The sequence below is a fragment of the Lichenostomus cassidix genome, chromosome 9 (genome assembly GCF_008360975.1).
Source record: "Lichenostomus cassidix isolate B80296 chromosome 9, HeHo_3.0, whole genome shotgun sequence".
Taxonomy (NCBI): domain Eukaryota; kingdom Metazoa; phylum Chordata; class Aves; order Passeriformes; family Meliphagidae; genus Lichenostomus; species Lichenostomus cassidix.
Window position 1 is genome coordinate 12188494 of NC_139490.1, and position 14572 is coordinate 12203065.

The 14572-nt window shown below is 39.5% G+C and overlaps 1 protein-coding gene across 11 annotated transcripts in view; it reads left to right on the forward strand.

Annotated features, from left to right (window-relative positions):
- DLG1 (discs large MAGUK scaffold protein 1) overlaps nucleotides 1-14572 on the forward strand; it is a 143804-nt gene that overhangs the window by 44790 nt on the left and 84442 nt on the right. For 10 of the 11 annotated variants that reach the window (XM_085069462.1, XM_085069463.1, XM_085069465.1 and 7 more), the window contains one exon: nucleotides 8006-8170. In XM_085069462.1, coding sequence (XP_084925588.1) covers nucleotides 8006-8170 — 165 coding nt within the window. Of the gene's footprint in view, nucleotides 1-151; nucleotides 627-8005; nucleotides 8171-14572 lie in introns of those variants that run through there. The other variant, XM_085069470.1, reaches the window with a different exon arrangement.

Genomic DNA, 14572 nt, shown 5'->3' on the forward strand with positions numbered 1-14572 from the left:
AGTGCGAAAGCACCTTGCAGGAAGCGTTGGGTTTATCTCTATCGGGCCGTGTAACGAGTCCCTTGCTGCAACATCTCGCCCCTCCCCTAAGCAAGCAGCGCACACTGAGCAGTGGCTCTGCTGGAGTTGCTTCTGTTTTCATGGAGGAGATAGCAGTCCTTGCACTGCAGCAGGTGGAGCTGCCTTGGATCTAACGCGGGCTTCTGGCTGAGAGCATCCGAGTATTACTTTGGGCCGGGAGACAGTTGTCACTTCAAGCTGGCGCTAACGTAATTCAATGTAAAGCTGACTCAAAAATTTTAAAAATGGACACGGGATTTTTTCTTTGCCTTTTTTATAAGATCTGGTTTCTAACGTGAAGCAACATTTTTTTTCCTGAAGGATTCAACCTATTTATATAAAGGCTTATTTTTGAACACTATGGACTAGATTAAATGTCACAGACAGGCAGCAAGCAGCGCTTACAGAGGCATTTTTCTGGAATCTCAGTCACGGATCGATTCAAGTGCACGGGGTCTGAAAAAATGTCTCCTAGCATAAAAAACTTGGATTGCTTTTCTCCGATGCTATGCCACTGTAAAGTAGCATGTACCAACAACACAATATCTTTAATGTTTGGATGTAAGGTGGGTCTATAAAAGGACTTTCCTGGAAATGTAAGCTGCATTTAATGAATGATTGCTTTTGTGTCTAATGTAACTGTACCTTAAATTTCTGGTTAAATAAGTGTGTATTTTGTTCCATGCCTTCCTCAATTATCCAAGCTTTTAGTGATGGTGACAGAAGTAATGAATTATCATGCCTACTGTTTAAAGATCCCTTTGAACAACATTTTGAGTTTACTGAATGCCGCATGTAAAATGTCGTCATTCTTCATTAATCAGCATTAATCATCATGTAATCAGTTTATTGCACTTGGCTTTCATTTTCTTCAGCTGTAGAGAATTAAATACACAGGAGACTTGCACTGAGATCCAGGGCTGGAAATGCCTCCTGACATCATTTTGATGGAAGCAATTGTTAGTGGCAGGTTTGGGTTTAACAGTGCCCTCAGGCATTTAGTCATTTTAGGACTACATCAACTGTTTAGGTTGCAGAGGAATAAGACATATATAATTTGGTAATCATCAGAATAGTAAACAGAATATATTCAGCTCTGTGTCAAAAATGTTTGGGGTTTTTTTTCAGTAAAATTAACACGCAATGTCAAGGATATGAGGAGAATGTTAAGTACTGAAAAGCCCCTTTAAAATTAAAGGGATATGTGTATAAAGTTAGTTTTGAGGCAGAAATTAGGAAGTCTTTCTCTCTAAAACTTTCTTTATGTATTCAGGGTTTCCAAGTCAGTGTTTATTTTTAACAAAAAATAGTTTAACTAGATTTTATTAAGTGGTAGCAGTTGTGTGTGTGCATATATAGTCACATATATAGATATGTGATGCATTTATTTGTACATATATATACACACACATATATGTATCACAAAATCTTGATGTTGAATAAATTTCATCTAGGTTGGGATGGAGAAGTCTAAAATTTAAGGCTCTTTTGATAATGTAATTATTATAAAACTTAAAGTTGAATGCTTTATTTCCAGGAGGAAGGCTTTGCATTGTTTTGAATCTGCTTATCCTTCCCGTGTCCAAAGCATTTTTCAATTGGAAATGTGTATCTATTTACTGATGCAATTTGGAAACTACTTGACATAACATCAAGGTTTCTTTCCTTCTTATTTGTGGAGCCGCACACTCCTTATTTATAAGCTCTGCTCATGTTTAAACCACGAACTTGGGAAGAAAGCCACGGAATGAAAATACTCTCGGCTTGGCTTCTGCCCGTTGAGCTGCAGAGCAGGAGTGCTGTTCACTTTAAGAGCAAACTAAAAATATCCAGCCAGCATGCAGCCTGCACTTTGGGCATGTTGTGGCGGGGCTGAGCCATGGCGGCGCTTCTTGCGCGGACCCTGCGCGCCCGCGGCCCCGCAGCTCCCCGGGGCGGCCGCCGGGGGGCGCTGCTGGGGCGGGGGCGCAGTGTCCGTGCATCGGCTTTGCCGTGTGCCTTGCGTGCGGCCGGACAGGGAACCGGGCAGCGACACTGACCACAGCACCGGGCAGGGACACTGACCACAGCACCGGGCAGGGACACCGGACAGGGACACTGACCACAGCACCGGGCAGGGACACCGGACAGGGACACCGGGCAGGGACACTGACCACAGCACCGGGCAGGGACACCGGACAGGGACACCGGGCAGGGACACTGACCACAGCACCGGGCAGGGTTACTGGGCACGGCAGCCCCAGCCTCCCGAGCACAGGGCACTCGCCAGGGGTACTTTGACATGGCTCGGGCTGTTTTTGCCCAGCTCGAGTTACCTGCGGATAAACCCGGGGCGCTGCCAGTGCCCAGTGGGTGCTGTGTGCTGCCTCTCTGCTACCTGCATCCCAAACGAACGGGAGGATTTGTTTAAACAGTGACTTGCTGGTAGCACAGAGAGATTTTGCACCAGGCACTTGACAGTTTTTGGATAGAAGTTGTTGGGCTGGATAGTACTAAAAATAAAATGCTCTTGTCCTCTGAGAAGATGAAGCCTTTGAATACTGAGTAAATATTTAAAGACAATGTGAAACAGTAATACAGTCCTGGACCTGTCCTTCACATCAAGAAACAATCTCACACAAGTAATCACATAAAATAATATTTTCAGTTTTCCTTTTTTTTTGACGACATGAAAAGAAGATTCACAATCTGAGTGTTCCTTATTCTCTTTTCCTTGGCCTTCTGGAGCAGGTGAACTTGATTACAAATTTTTCTGGACTCTTTGTAAATGTGTATACTTCAATTGTTTTATTGTTTGTGGATGTCCATGACATGAAGCATTACATAAATAGGTTTAACACTAGCTGTGCATTTTGACATATGATGGAACACTGTGACCTAAATAACCGTGTTATAAGCAGTTATATTCAAGATACAATGTCAAACTGAAACTGTCCAAGGAGGGTGAAATGCCTTATGTCTTTGTCATAGCCCTAGTTATTAAAGAAAACTTAGTGCTTTTATTTGACAATGAAGCAGTTAGCTACTCAGAGTACTGAACTTGTGTTTGAAAAAGCAAACCCAAAGATTAAAAACCCTGTTCCAATATTTGAAATCATTAAGTTTATTATATGTTTAAGCCTAAGTTGAAAATAATACTGAATGTCCTATTCCATGATCAGTGAAGTTCTAAAAAGACAGAAACATTACCATCTTTTCTTCCATTGCTTAAGTTTCGTTTGTTATGCACAATCTTTCAACTTCTGAGTATGAATTTTACCTGCAAAGAGATTTTATTTGGCTTTCAAAATCTTCTTGTTTTTTCAAAATGAGAAGTTTTCAAGTTGACTTCAGTTCTGCAAGAGTAGAGCATACCTTTTGTTTTGTGTCCTTTTCTTTTTCCTTTGTGCGGAAGGCACTATTACTTTCCTAAGCACTAGTTTCTAGTTTAACCCTAGACTACAGGAAAGACTTGTATAAAATGCATTAGCATCTTAATAGGTTATTAATTTTTGCTTAGTTTTGGTTTAGCAAGGTATGCAAAATTTGTCTGTATTGTTGCTTTTGTTATTAGAGTTGGAAGTTATTTTCTGCTGAAGGGCATCTGGATGACAGAATTGTGCTTTTGGGGAGATGTGAGGACTGTAGGTATTTAGTCTCTACCCATTTGTTTTTGACATTGCATCAAGTCCTTTCATGCAGGAGTGGAGATGTTGCATGTCAAACAGTGCTTCACAGTAACTTCAGTTGCTGGAATGATCTTTTAAAGGGCCCTTTCAGATTTAGTTTAACTTGTAAAATGGAGCAATGACTAGTAAAGGACAAGTATTTAAACTTGGGGAAGTCTGTCCAAGTGGTCTAAAATTACTTGTATTTTTATCACACTGTCTGTTCATACTGCCTCAGAGACGGTCTGACCCTGTGAGCTTCTGTATATTTTAAAAAATTCAAATCATTAGATTTACTTATTCAAGTCTTCTTTTATTCTTAACCTCTTTCAAAACATGGTTGGACCTGTACAATGAAAATGAAAATTTAACCCAGGGACAGACTGTAAGTCAGACTGTGCTTTCCTGGGATTTGTTGTTGGAAGTAAGCAGTAACTTGAGAGTTGTATGGCTGGTGGGACAGGAGGGCTAAAGTCTGGAGAATGGAAGGGAGTTAGAAATATCTTCTTTTTAAAATACAGATAAGAGATTAGGAAGACCTAATCTCTTAGAATGAACCTCTTGGAATGAGTTTCTTAAAACTTTTCTGTGCTTTTTCTGTGAGCAGGTGATCTCCGTTCTGAAAAATGGTGCTATAAAATGTCCAAAAAAAAAAAAAATCTTTGTTTGTCCTGAATATAGTTACAGATACTTTCTTTAGTCTTATTTTTGTCTAACTTTGCTGGACCTGAGACTTGAAGCAAGGAGGTTGTGGGCCTGAAAAATTATTTCACTGTGGTGAATTAGGATAATTTTCTCATCTCATGCAAACTAGCACTGGTTTATTAAAGTTAATGTATTTTTCAGTTGTTTACATCAGTGACCATAGAGTTTGGTGACAATTCAAAACTTATTGAGGGTATAATTTAGCCTGAAGATACCCTGTTAACTATGTTGCATCAGAAGAGAAATGTTTTGAATTAATCTTGACACACCTGTATTATGCAACAGAATCCTTTGGGGCAGTATCTCTGTCAAAAGGATGTGTTAAATATTTAGCACTTGGTTGCTTTGGACTTAAAATTATGGTTTTAAGTTATAAAGCAGTCCATAAAGCTTCTTAAAAAAGGAATTAAATTGCCTGGCTGCTACCTGATTGAGTGCTGGGAAGTGTGCAGCTGAGACTGTCTGCAAGTTCAGAGCTGCATTGCCACACCTTTTCCTTGCCTTTGAAGTGTCCATTGCTGGGCTGGCTCATATAAATTAGGGTCTCCTTGGAGCCTGGATTTGGGTGCAAGATTGGATTTTCTTCCTTGCAAGCAGACTAATGTTCTGTTCCTAGCCACTGGAGATGGGTTGGCCCTACTCCTTACCTGCTGTTTTCCCTGTTATGCAAGTATTGATGTGTGCCTCAATTCGCCATGAACCACTCCAGGGAACTTCAGAAAATTTGTTATTGCTGGAAGAGGAAAAACCATTCTGCTGGATTAGCTTGCTGAGCTTGCTCATTGAAGTCAGCTGTGTGCTCTCAGCAAGGGGCAGGGAGATGAGTTCTGCTTGACCAAGAGCGAGTGAATGGGTTCTGCTTCTTTGGACTCTGGCTGCCCTTGGAGAGAGCTGGGCTGTGCTGTGAAATCATGTCTGTGGACCCCCATAGACATGGAGGGGAACCTGCACAGGGCTTTGGATGCAGCAGTACAGTTCACTTGGCGTGACTGGAGCAGCCGACTGAGTTCCTGTGCAGGAGCTGGCAGCTCCTGGGAGAGGAAGGCAAGGGGCAGTGCTGAGTGGAGGCTGTTTGACCAAGCAGCTCGCTTGAACGCTCTGCCTCAGACCAGAGGCACAGCATTCAGAGATGCTGCTCCACAGTAAAGCACTACAGACACATCCAGAGAGAATTAGCTGGCACAAGATGTAGTAGTTTACCTTGCTTAAAGCACTTTGCTCAAAAATAGTTTCTGTGGAGGGCTGTGGTACCTTTCAGAATAGGTAGGAGCGTGGATATTATGTTTTCATGCTCTTCACAGAATCACAGAATCAACAAGGTTGGAAAAGACCTTTGAGATAATCAAGTCCAGCCTATGTCCTAACACCACCTTGTCAAACAGACCATGGCACTAAGTGTCACATCCAGTCTTTTCTTAAACAACTTCATGTTCTTGACTTCATGTTCTTGTCTTCTATTCGCAAATAATAGTACAGTCAATCTTAAATATTGCATCAAAATCTAATTAGCAGTTTACTTAAAAATTTTTTTTGAGATGATTGTAGGTCCTGTGCGTGCCTTTTGCGGGACATTTTTCCTTTTTTAAAATCAAAATAATGATAAAGTGATCTATTAAAACTTCATATGCACTGTTTTATTATAAGCACTGATACACTCTAAAATGTAAAAATATATATCTCAGTGAAATCTAGAGCCTGTTTGCAGTCATTGATGTTCAAGTACTTGTTACTAATAAGGTACCTGTTCCTAATAAATGTGTCCGTTTTCAGGGGAAAAAAAAATCAAGGTAATTCTATGCTTAGTCTAAAGGTATTGACTATTCTATAAAGGAAATTAGTTTTGATTGACCTGTGACTGTTTGACTAACTAGTTTGTTCAGCTTTTTTTTTTTTTTGTTTGTTTGTTTTTGTTTTTTCTATGTGGATGTTGTTGTGTGTGCCCTCCCCTGCACCCCGCAATAAAACTGGAATTACCCACTTCTAGCTTTCTATAGGATGTTGTCCGAAATGATCTAGAAACTAAATCTACTTTCAAATAATTTTCTTGTATTTCATAATGAAATCAAAGCCTGAGGTCTGCAAGGGACATCTTAGATCTCAAGTCCAGCCAAACACAGCCTACAGTGGAGCAGGCTGCTTTAAGCTAGCAGAATTCCTACTTTCTCACATGCTGCATGACATTTTCTCTGCTTCTTGAAGCTCCAGTGTTTATTTTCTCTAATTGCCAGTGTGGTCTAATTTATACTCTGGTAACATACCCTTGTATTTTTGGCCAACACTTTGTTTAGATGATAATTCTTCTCTGTTTCAAATATTTAATATGGCTTCTCTAGAGAGCCAATGTCAACTCCTTTCAGGGTTTTATTTTGATAAGTGAAAAACAAGTCAATCTCAGGAAATAGATGAATGGCAGCAGTCTGAGGCTGAGCAATCCAGCATCTCACTGCTGCAGGGAAAGTAAAAAAGAACTTTAATCTTCTGGTAGTAGTGAGCTATTAAGTTGGTTATCTCATGAAACTTCTCTGCTAAAGATTTGAAAAATGAGGGCTTTTTGAGTAATCACTTGCAGTTTTTCACAACTGTCAGCTTTCACCATCTCTCCTTTGGTATATCCAGCTAAGGAGAAGGTATGGAAGTATTTGGGGTTGGATTCTTGCAGTAACAGAAGTCTTAATGGTCTTGCTTTCTTCTTTGGAATTACTTCTGCTGCAAGAAGTGGATCTTCTGCTTCTCTACTAATAATTACCATTTTTAGACAAAATGTACTTGTACTGCTTCTACTTTACAACTGAGTTAAGAATGTGTTAAGCATTACAGGAGCTGGTAACAGATCATTTCAAGCAGATTCTTTGTAGTTTATCCTGTAGATCTCACCTTTGTAATATTGTAGGAGTTTTTGATGAAGGGGATGGATCTTTGTGGTTACCTGAAATAGAAATTGCATGTAACTCTTGAGGGGGCTAGGGATTATGCACTGTATGTTAGATACTGGTTTGGTGTAGTGTTCCTGTGCTTACAGACAAATGGGTTACTTGCAGTCATCTACTGGGTTACGATGTGTAAAAGAATTACCAGAAAAGTGTCTGGTTTTGACTTAAGCTGTAGTATGTAGATCTTAGAATTCTGTTTAAAAAAAACCCTACAGGAATATCTTCTATCCTAAATATATTTCAATAACAGGAATAACTTGTTTCAAGGTTAAAATTAGTATGTGTTTAGAAGGTTTTTCTATACCTTTAATAACATGACATGCTCTCCCTATAAATTAGTAATAACTATGCATGTACTTAGGTGTATAGTAGTAGTGTATGAAGGTGAATGTGATTGGAAAATGTTGGGATGCTTCACAGTAAACCCTGCGGGGGTTTAAGTAGCTTTATACTAATTCCAGGTGGGACTAAAAGGCCTGGAACATTTTTGGGTAGGATCAATCTTTAAACTAAAAATGCTAATTAAAACTTTTATTTATAGATTTTATTGCCTTGATGTTGGCAAGGTCAGAAGAATAACTATTTCTGTCTGACTTAGGCTTTCTGGATAATTTTTTCTCATTTCTGTGCTGGGCTGATCCTTTTCTATGTTTTTTTCCCCAGAAATACCGCTATCAGGATGAAGATACACCCCCACAGGAGCACAGCTCTCCACACATTGCCAATGAGGTGACGGGTCCAGAGCTGGTTCATGTCTCAGAGAAGAATCTGTCACAGATTGAGAATGTCCATGGATTTGTTTCCCATTCTCACATTTCACCAGTAAAGGTAGGCATTTTTTAAGTTAGAGTGAACTGTTTTGATATGCTCTCCAGGAATTCAATTTTGTGGGGTAAAAAAAACTCATGCAAAATACCTGCTTCTGTTTTTATGGAACTGCTCATTTGTAAAATTTACTTTGTAGATACTAAAGCATTGACTTAGTTCCACATGTTCTAGATGTGCATTGTAGTAAAATGCCCAGAAAACAACTATAGGTAACTTAAGATTTTGGGTGTGGTTTTGGGGGGCACTGTGGTTCCTGCTGTCAGTTACATTTGGGGTTTTCGGTCAGGATCCTGTAGAGTTGGTTCTGAGTTTGTTTCCATTAAAGATTTTAATGGAGAATCTATGTGCAGTGTATGTCAATGGAGTTTTTCAGCATGCAGCACTATTTTTTTTCAAGACAGCTTCAGTAATTTCAAGATGAATTTACAGATTAAAAAGACAAAATGAATGTGAGGTTTGGGACAGGGTTATAACAGGCAGTTTTATTTACTGTGTTAGTATATAGATGTAGCTCAATCATTCTCTGAATAGTGCAGTGGTTTTGTGTGTCAGACTAAATTCTGTTTTCTGTAACACCTCTGAGTCCTTGTCTGGCTTTGAGGAAAAAGTGGACGAAGTATTTGATACTGGTGAGTGCTTGGGCTTTAGAAGGATGACATGGGCTTACATTGTGGTAGGCTTATAGCTTGATACTTTTAGCATGAATTGTTTGTATGTGATGGTGTCCTGTGTTACTGCAAAGAGCAAATGCTGTTATATTGAGAGTAGCCCTGGGGAGAAGGGCTTGGGGGTGCTGGTGGGTGAGAGGCTGGACATGACCCAACAGTGTGTGCTCCCAGCCCAGAAAGCCAAACATGTCCTGGGCTGCTTCTAAAGCCCCATGGGCAGCAGCTGAGGGAGGGGATTCTGCCCCTCTGTGCTGCTCTGGTGAGACCCACCTGCAGTGCTGCATCAGCTCTGGGGTCCCTAAGATAAGAAGGACATGGAGGTGGTGGAACAAGCCCAGAGGAGGGCAAAAAGATGATCAGAGAGCTGGAACACCTCTCCTGTGAAGACAGGCTGAGAGAGCTGGAGCTGTTCATCCTGGAGAACAGGAGCCTCCATGGAGACCTTAGAGCCTCTTCCAGTACACAAAGGGGCTACAAGAAAGCTGGAGGGGGAATTTTTGCAAGGTCATGTAGTGACAGGACAAGATGAGGAATGGCTTTAAACTCAAAGAGGGTAGGTTTAGATTGGGTATTAGGAAGAAATTCTTTACTGGGAGGGTGGAGAGGCTCTGGCACAGGTTACCCAGAGAAGGGGTGGCTGCCTCATCCCTGGAAGTGTTCAAGGCTGGGTTGGATGGGGCTTTGGGCAACCTGGTCTAGTGGAAGGTGTTCAAGCCCATGGCAGGGACTTTGAACTAGATGATCTTTAAAGCTCATTCCAACCCAGACCATTCTATGATAATTTAATAAAAATGTTTTGAACCTAGTTATATTTCCATTTTTTTAATTATGAAGAAAAATTTTGTTGAATGTATCATCTCTTTATCATTGACTTCTGTAGAAGAAGCAACAGTAGTGTGTCAGAAGCAACAGTAGTGCATTTAGTAATTGTTTTCCATATTTTCTAAATTTTTAAAAATGTATATGATGGTATTGAACCATATTTTTAGTGATATCTCCATAATGAACTCTCAGTATTTTTCCATAGTCCTCAGCTAGACAAGCTGAATTCTTTGAGCCCTAATGAATAACCTTTTTGAAGAGGGCTATATTGCTATCTGAAGAGCCTTCTAAGAATAGTAATGTGACAGCTTTCAATTTTTGGGAATGGCTAGGACTTCAAACTTTTCTTGCTTAAGAAGTTAGACAGTAACAAACTTTCACATGTCTAATTCCCTGAATTTGATATTTGGAAAGGAATAAAACACATTTTATATGCAAACAATAGAAATAAATTTAAAAATATCCTCTTCCTCTGGGAACTTAAGGTCAACTCTGTTCGTTCACAAGCTTTTCCTAATTCCTTGAGCAGTTAGTCTTGCCTTTTAGAGAGCATAAAGGGATAAAAAGGCAAAGAGGTGTGCTGTAAAACTGTCTGGAAGAAAGAAAAGTATTTTCAAAATAGAATTAAGTAGAATTAGGAATTAAGTATAGTTGAAAAATATGGTGTGGCCTTTTCAAAATACTGTGTATCTTAGGTCTCTGAGGAGGATTGCTATTACATTTCTCAAATTGGTAAATGCTGGGAAATCATCACTCAATAGGGAAGAATGTGTATAAGGGAAATATCATGCAGCTTGTATTACCGTGTTTAGCATATGTCTGATTATTTTCAGGTAACTCCTGATTTCAAATTAACATATGGTAAATTTTAATTGTTCAAAGCTTTCTTCATCTGAAAACTGGGGTGAGGCTCCAGGTTTCAGTTGTTTACCAGTGTTTTGGGTAATTTTGGATTCTGATGCTAATTGACTGCTGGCTTGCTTCTCTCCAGAATTGAAAAACCAAGGTTGCTGTTGTATTATTAGCATAGCTGGTCTGCTCTGCCTTCAGCCTGATAATCTGTAAGGTGTTCATAGTTTTGGCATAGCTCATGCTGAAGATGAGCAGTTTAGCAACAACAGCTCTGATTTAAGAGTGCTTTGTGTGATTTATTTGGTAGGTTGGCTTAGTGCACTGTGCAAGGACCAGGTCTTGGCTGATATACAAGATCTCAATCAGCTTTCTGCAATAGTTCATTGCTTAAGGGAACTAAACAAAATACCAAATGTGTTTAGCACATGAATAAAATAATAAGAGGAGTTAGTTTTTTATTTTAAATATGAATGTTAAATGCATTTGAAATTTCAAATATAGAGTTAGTTCTTTGAAGAAGTCAGTGGTTTTATGGTTGCATGTTACTTTTTAAGCAATGCTGCAGAGGGCAGTAGAATTGGATTTTGAGGAATACCTTCTGTTATAGCAAGCTCTCTGCAGTCTGGAGCAATAACACAAAAGAACAGAAGGGAAGGGAGATGCCTGGCTCTGACTAGTTTGCATTTTGTTCTTGAGAGAAGCTTTCAAATAGTCTAGGACTTAAAGTAGCTTTTACAACTTGCTTGGATAGGTGGATGCTATTTTAAAGAGCTGCTTTAGATGACCAAAAATACAAATGTGTATCCCAAATTTTTAGATGTGATTGCTCTTTATCAAATGTTGAGTACTGTAGTAAGTGAAGGTGGTTTGTCTTCTTGACAGAGGAGTGGGCTGCCTGAGATTCAGATTGGGTTAAAATACTGCATTCTTGCAATAAGCATGAAATAGGAGATACTAGCTATATTGATTTAAAGTTTAACTAAGGCTTACAGGTTTTGTCTTGTTAGAGTGGAGCTTTGTCAGTTTAAGAAGAAATGTTTACTTGCTGGGTCTCAGGTAACAAACAGGTAAACTTGGCTCAGGAGATTTTGTGTCCTCTGTTCTCTAATACAGTGTGAAATGGAATGCTAATGCTGTAAACCAGCTTCTTTAAATATAAATTTAATGGTAGAGAAACATAAAGAGGTAGTGAAAATGGTCAAACTTCAAATCCTTCACAAGTATTCTGTCCCAGAGATTTTGAAGAATATTTCCAGGTAGGTAGGCAGCTAGTACCAGAATTTCTAGAAACGTGCGGCTCCAGTGCGAGGTCCCCAGAGCTCTGCAGTGATCTGCTCTGCAGGTTGCCCACGAGATGGCGATGCTACAGCAGGGTTTGCTCAATGGAGCACTGAATTAGCGCTGGAGAGCAGTGAGGTCACAGCCCCTTCGCAGTGATGGCTTTGCAGTTAAAATTTGGCTTATGGAACAGCTCCAATCAAGTGAAATCTGTCACAGATATATCGTACCAAGCAAGTTGTAAAAACTGTGGAGTGGAAGCTGAAGCTTTCTATCAAGGAAAAAATCTTTGAACAATAGGTATTACAAGGGTATAAAATAATATTACAAGGGTATTAAATAATGGGTCATGGTGCAATAAGAAAAAAAAATTATATGAAGCAACCTGTGTGCTACAGCTTATTTATCATATATATATGATGTAGCTTGGCAATTCAGCATTTAAGTTAGAATCTGATTCGGGCTTCAATATATTTCTGTATTATGTTTGTGTATTTTGTGTTGGGCTATTATTTTGCTGGTAATAGAGAAGTTCTAAAGAAAACATGTAATAATTTGTAAACTACTAAATATATCTTGTACTGGAAAAATGTGCCATGACTAGTACAATACATCTTTATCTTGCTCTGAAATAAATACTTAATATTGCAGTATTCAATAAATTTCCGTTGTATCCATAATTCCCATTTGAAATTCGCACAAATTCTAAAACCTTTCAAAGTATTTGAGTTTATAAATTATCATGTGGCTGCATGTGGTAGCAGGAAGCTAAACTTACTGATTGAGAAAAGTCTCTGCAGTTCTTCTTTCTTTAATCAAATATTTTTCGATGATCTGTCTCTGGAGATTTTCACTTTAGCACCAATCTTCAAAGAGTGTGAAGAAATTACCTACCTTTGGTTTGTTCCTTACAAGTGTCACAGACATGGACTGCTGAACAGAAATGTTTTAGTTGGAACATTGTACTGGCTTTATTAGTCTAGTAAGGGGTCTAAAATTGCTTATTCATGCTATACACGAAAATTTTGATTACTGAATGAATCAAATATCTGTAAGGAATCAAAGACATTCTGCTGGTTGAATATTTGCTATCTCTAGAACAGCTTTGTGCAATCCTCAATGTAGTGGTAGCACATGCTAGGAATTGTGAGAAATAGGTTGGGAGTAGTGGGGGGGAAATATGTTAACCTTCAATTAATAGTTCCATGATCATGGACTCTTGTCTGTATTTCATGAAACACAGTTGGCTGCTTTCCTTTCTCCCAGGAATGCTCCTCCCTGTACGAGGGGTTCTGGGGGCAGACAGTGCTGAGCAGCTCAGGCAGGGCAGATTCCCCTTCCCATTGCTGCCTGTTTGATCTCCTGCACAGACCTGTCATTCTGGCTGGGGCTGTTGTATTCTGCTACAACACTTGTGCTTCAGGTCATGCAGTAAAAATCCCCACTTCCCTTTACCAAAGGTCTTTTCTAAAATGCTTTAAACATGTAGATTAGTGTTGTTTGCCCATGTAAAGCACATTGGAGGAATCTTTCGTGGTTATATAAACTTACTTCAGTGAATAAAGCCATGACTTCATAATATTATGACATTAAATGCAAATGAGTTACTGTTTTCCCATCTCTGAACAATGAAATGCTTCAAACTGAGGTGAAATACTGTTCCCCATTGAAAAAGAGATGGAAATTTCACCCCCAAATTTTAACTAAAGGAATCTTTTTGCCCAAATGAAGTGTCCAGTGAATACCCTTGAAGCAGTAGCTGTGCCCAGTGTCAGTGCCCCTGTTCTTTATTTCTGCTTACCTTGTAGTGGCAGGTCTGGGAGAAAGTATTCAGGCTCAGTTTGCATTAGAGTGCAAGTAGTCCTTTATTAGAATAAAAGCAGTAAGGCAGAGTTTGCCTTCTTTGGCGCTGTGCACCTCTGTTGGAGCTTGTGATGGTGTATTGAGCAGGGAAGGATCCCTCTACACCTGCACTGATCAGTGCTCAGAGAGGCAGTAGGTTAGTTGGGCATTTTATTTGACCTAGTGCTGTGAGTGCCTGCAGGGTGAGAAGTATGTCCTTCAGCCTCTCCTCTTGCTTAGAAGCAGCAGCTTGTGTTTTTGTGTCCCATATCCTGTACTTTGTGGACATGTAGTTTCAAAAATGTGTCTGATAGTGTGTCAGTGGTACCCCAACCTTTGCCAAGACAGGCTTTGTAATCGTAGCACAGCAATTCTGCTGACTACATGCACTGTAGTTTTACTCTGTGAAATAAATGTCTTGTGCCCACTCAGCGTATGCCTACTTTTGTTCATATCTTTAGTCATCTTTGGAAGAGTACTTCCAGGGCCTAATGGTATTTAAGTGTAATGGTTTTAAATTAACCCTGATTTGAAACTGCTTATCTATTAGTGCTGCAGTGCTGTGTAACAGCCTACTTATCCTGACTGTGGTATCACAGGAATGAGATATGGCAAGGTACTACTTGTTCTTAAAATAGCTTCCAGAAGGGAGGAGAGAAATTGGAACTCACTCTCATTTCTGTACTGGCAAAACACGGTGAAACTGTTCTAAAGAGCAGAATCAATGAGCATGTGGAGAAATTAGAGATGAGAAAGCAATGAATGCCCTGCAAAGAGAATTTCTGCTGCACAAATCCCTTAAAGCATGTGCCTGAAGATCATCTTGTTGATTTAGGTTTCTAGGTTTTCTTAGATGCAAACAATGGATGCACTCAAAAAAGATTATGGAGAAACTTAAATTGTCATGAAATAAGGAAAAAAATAATTTTGGGGTTTAGTT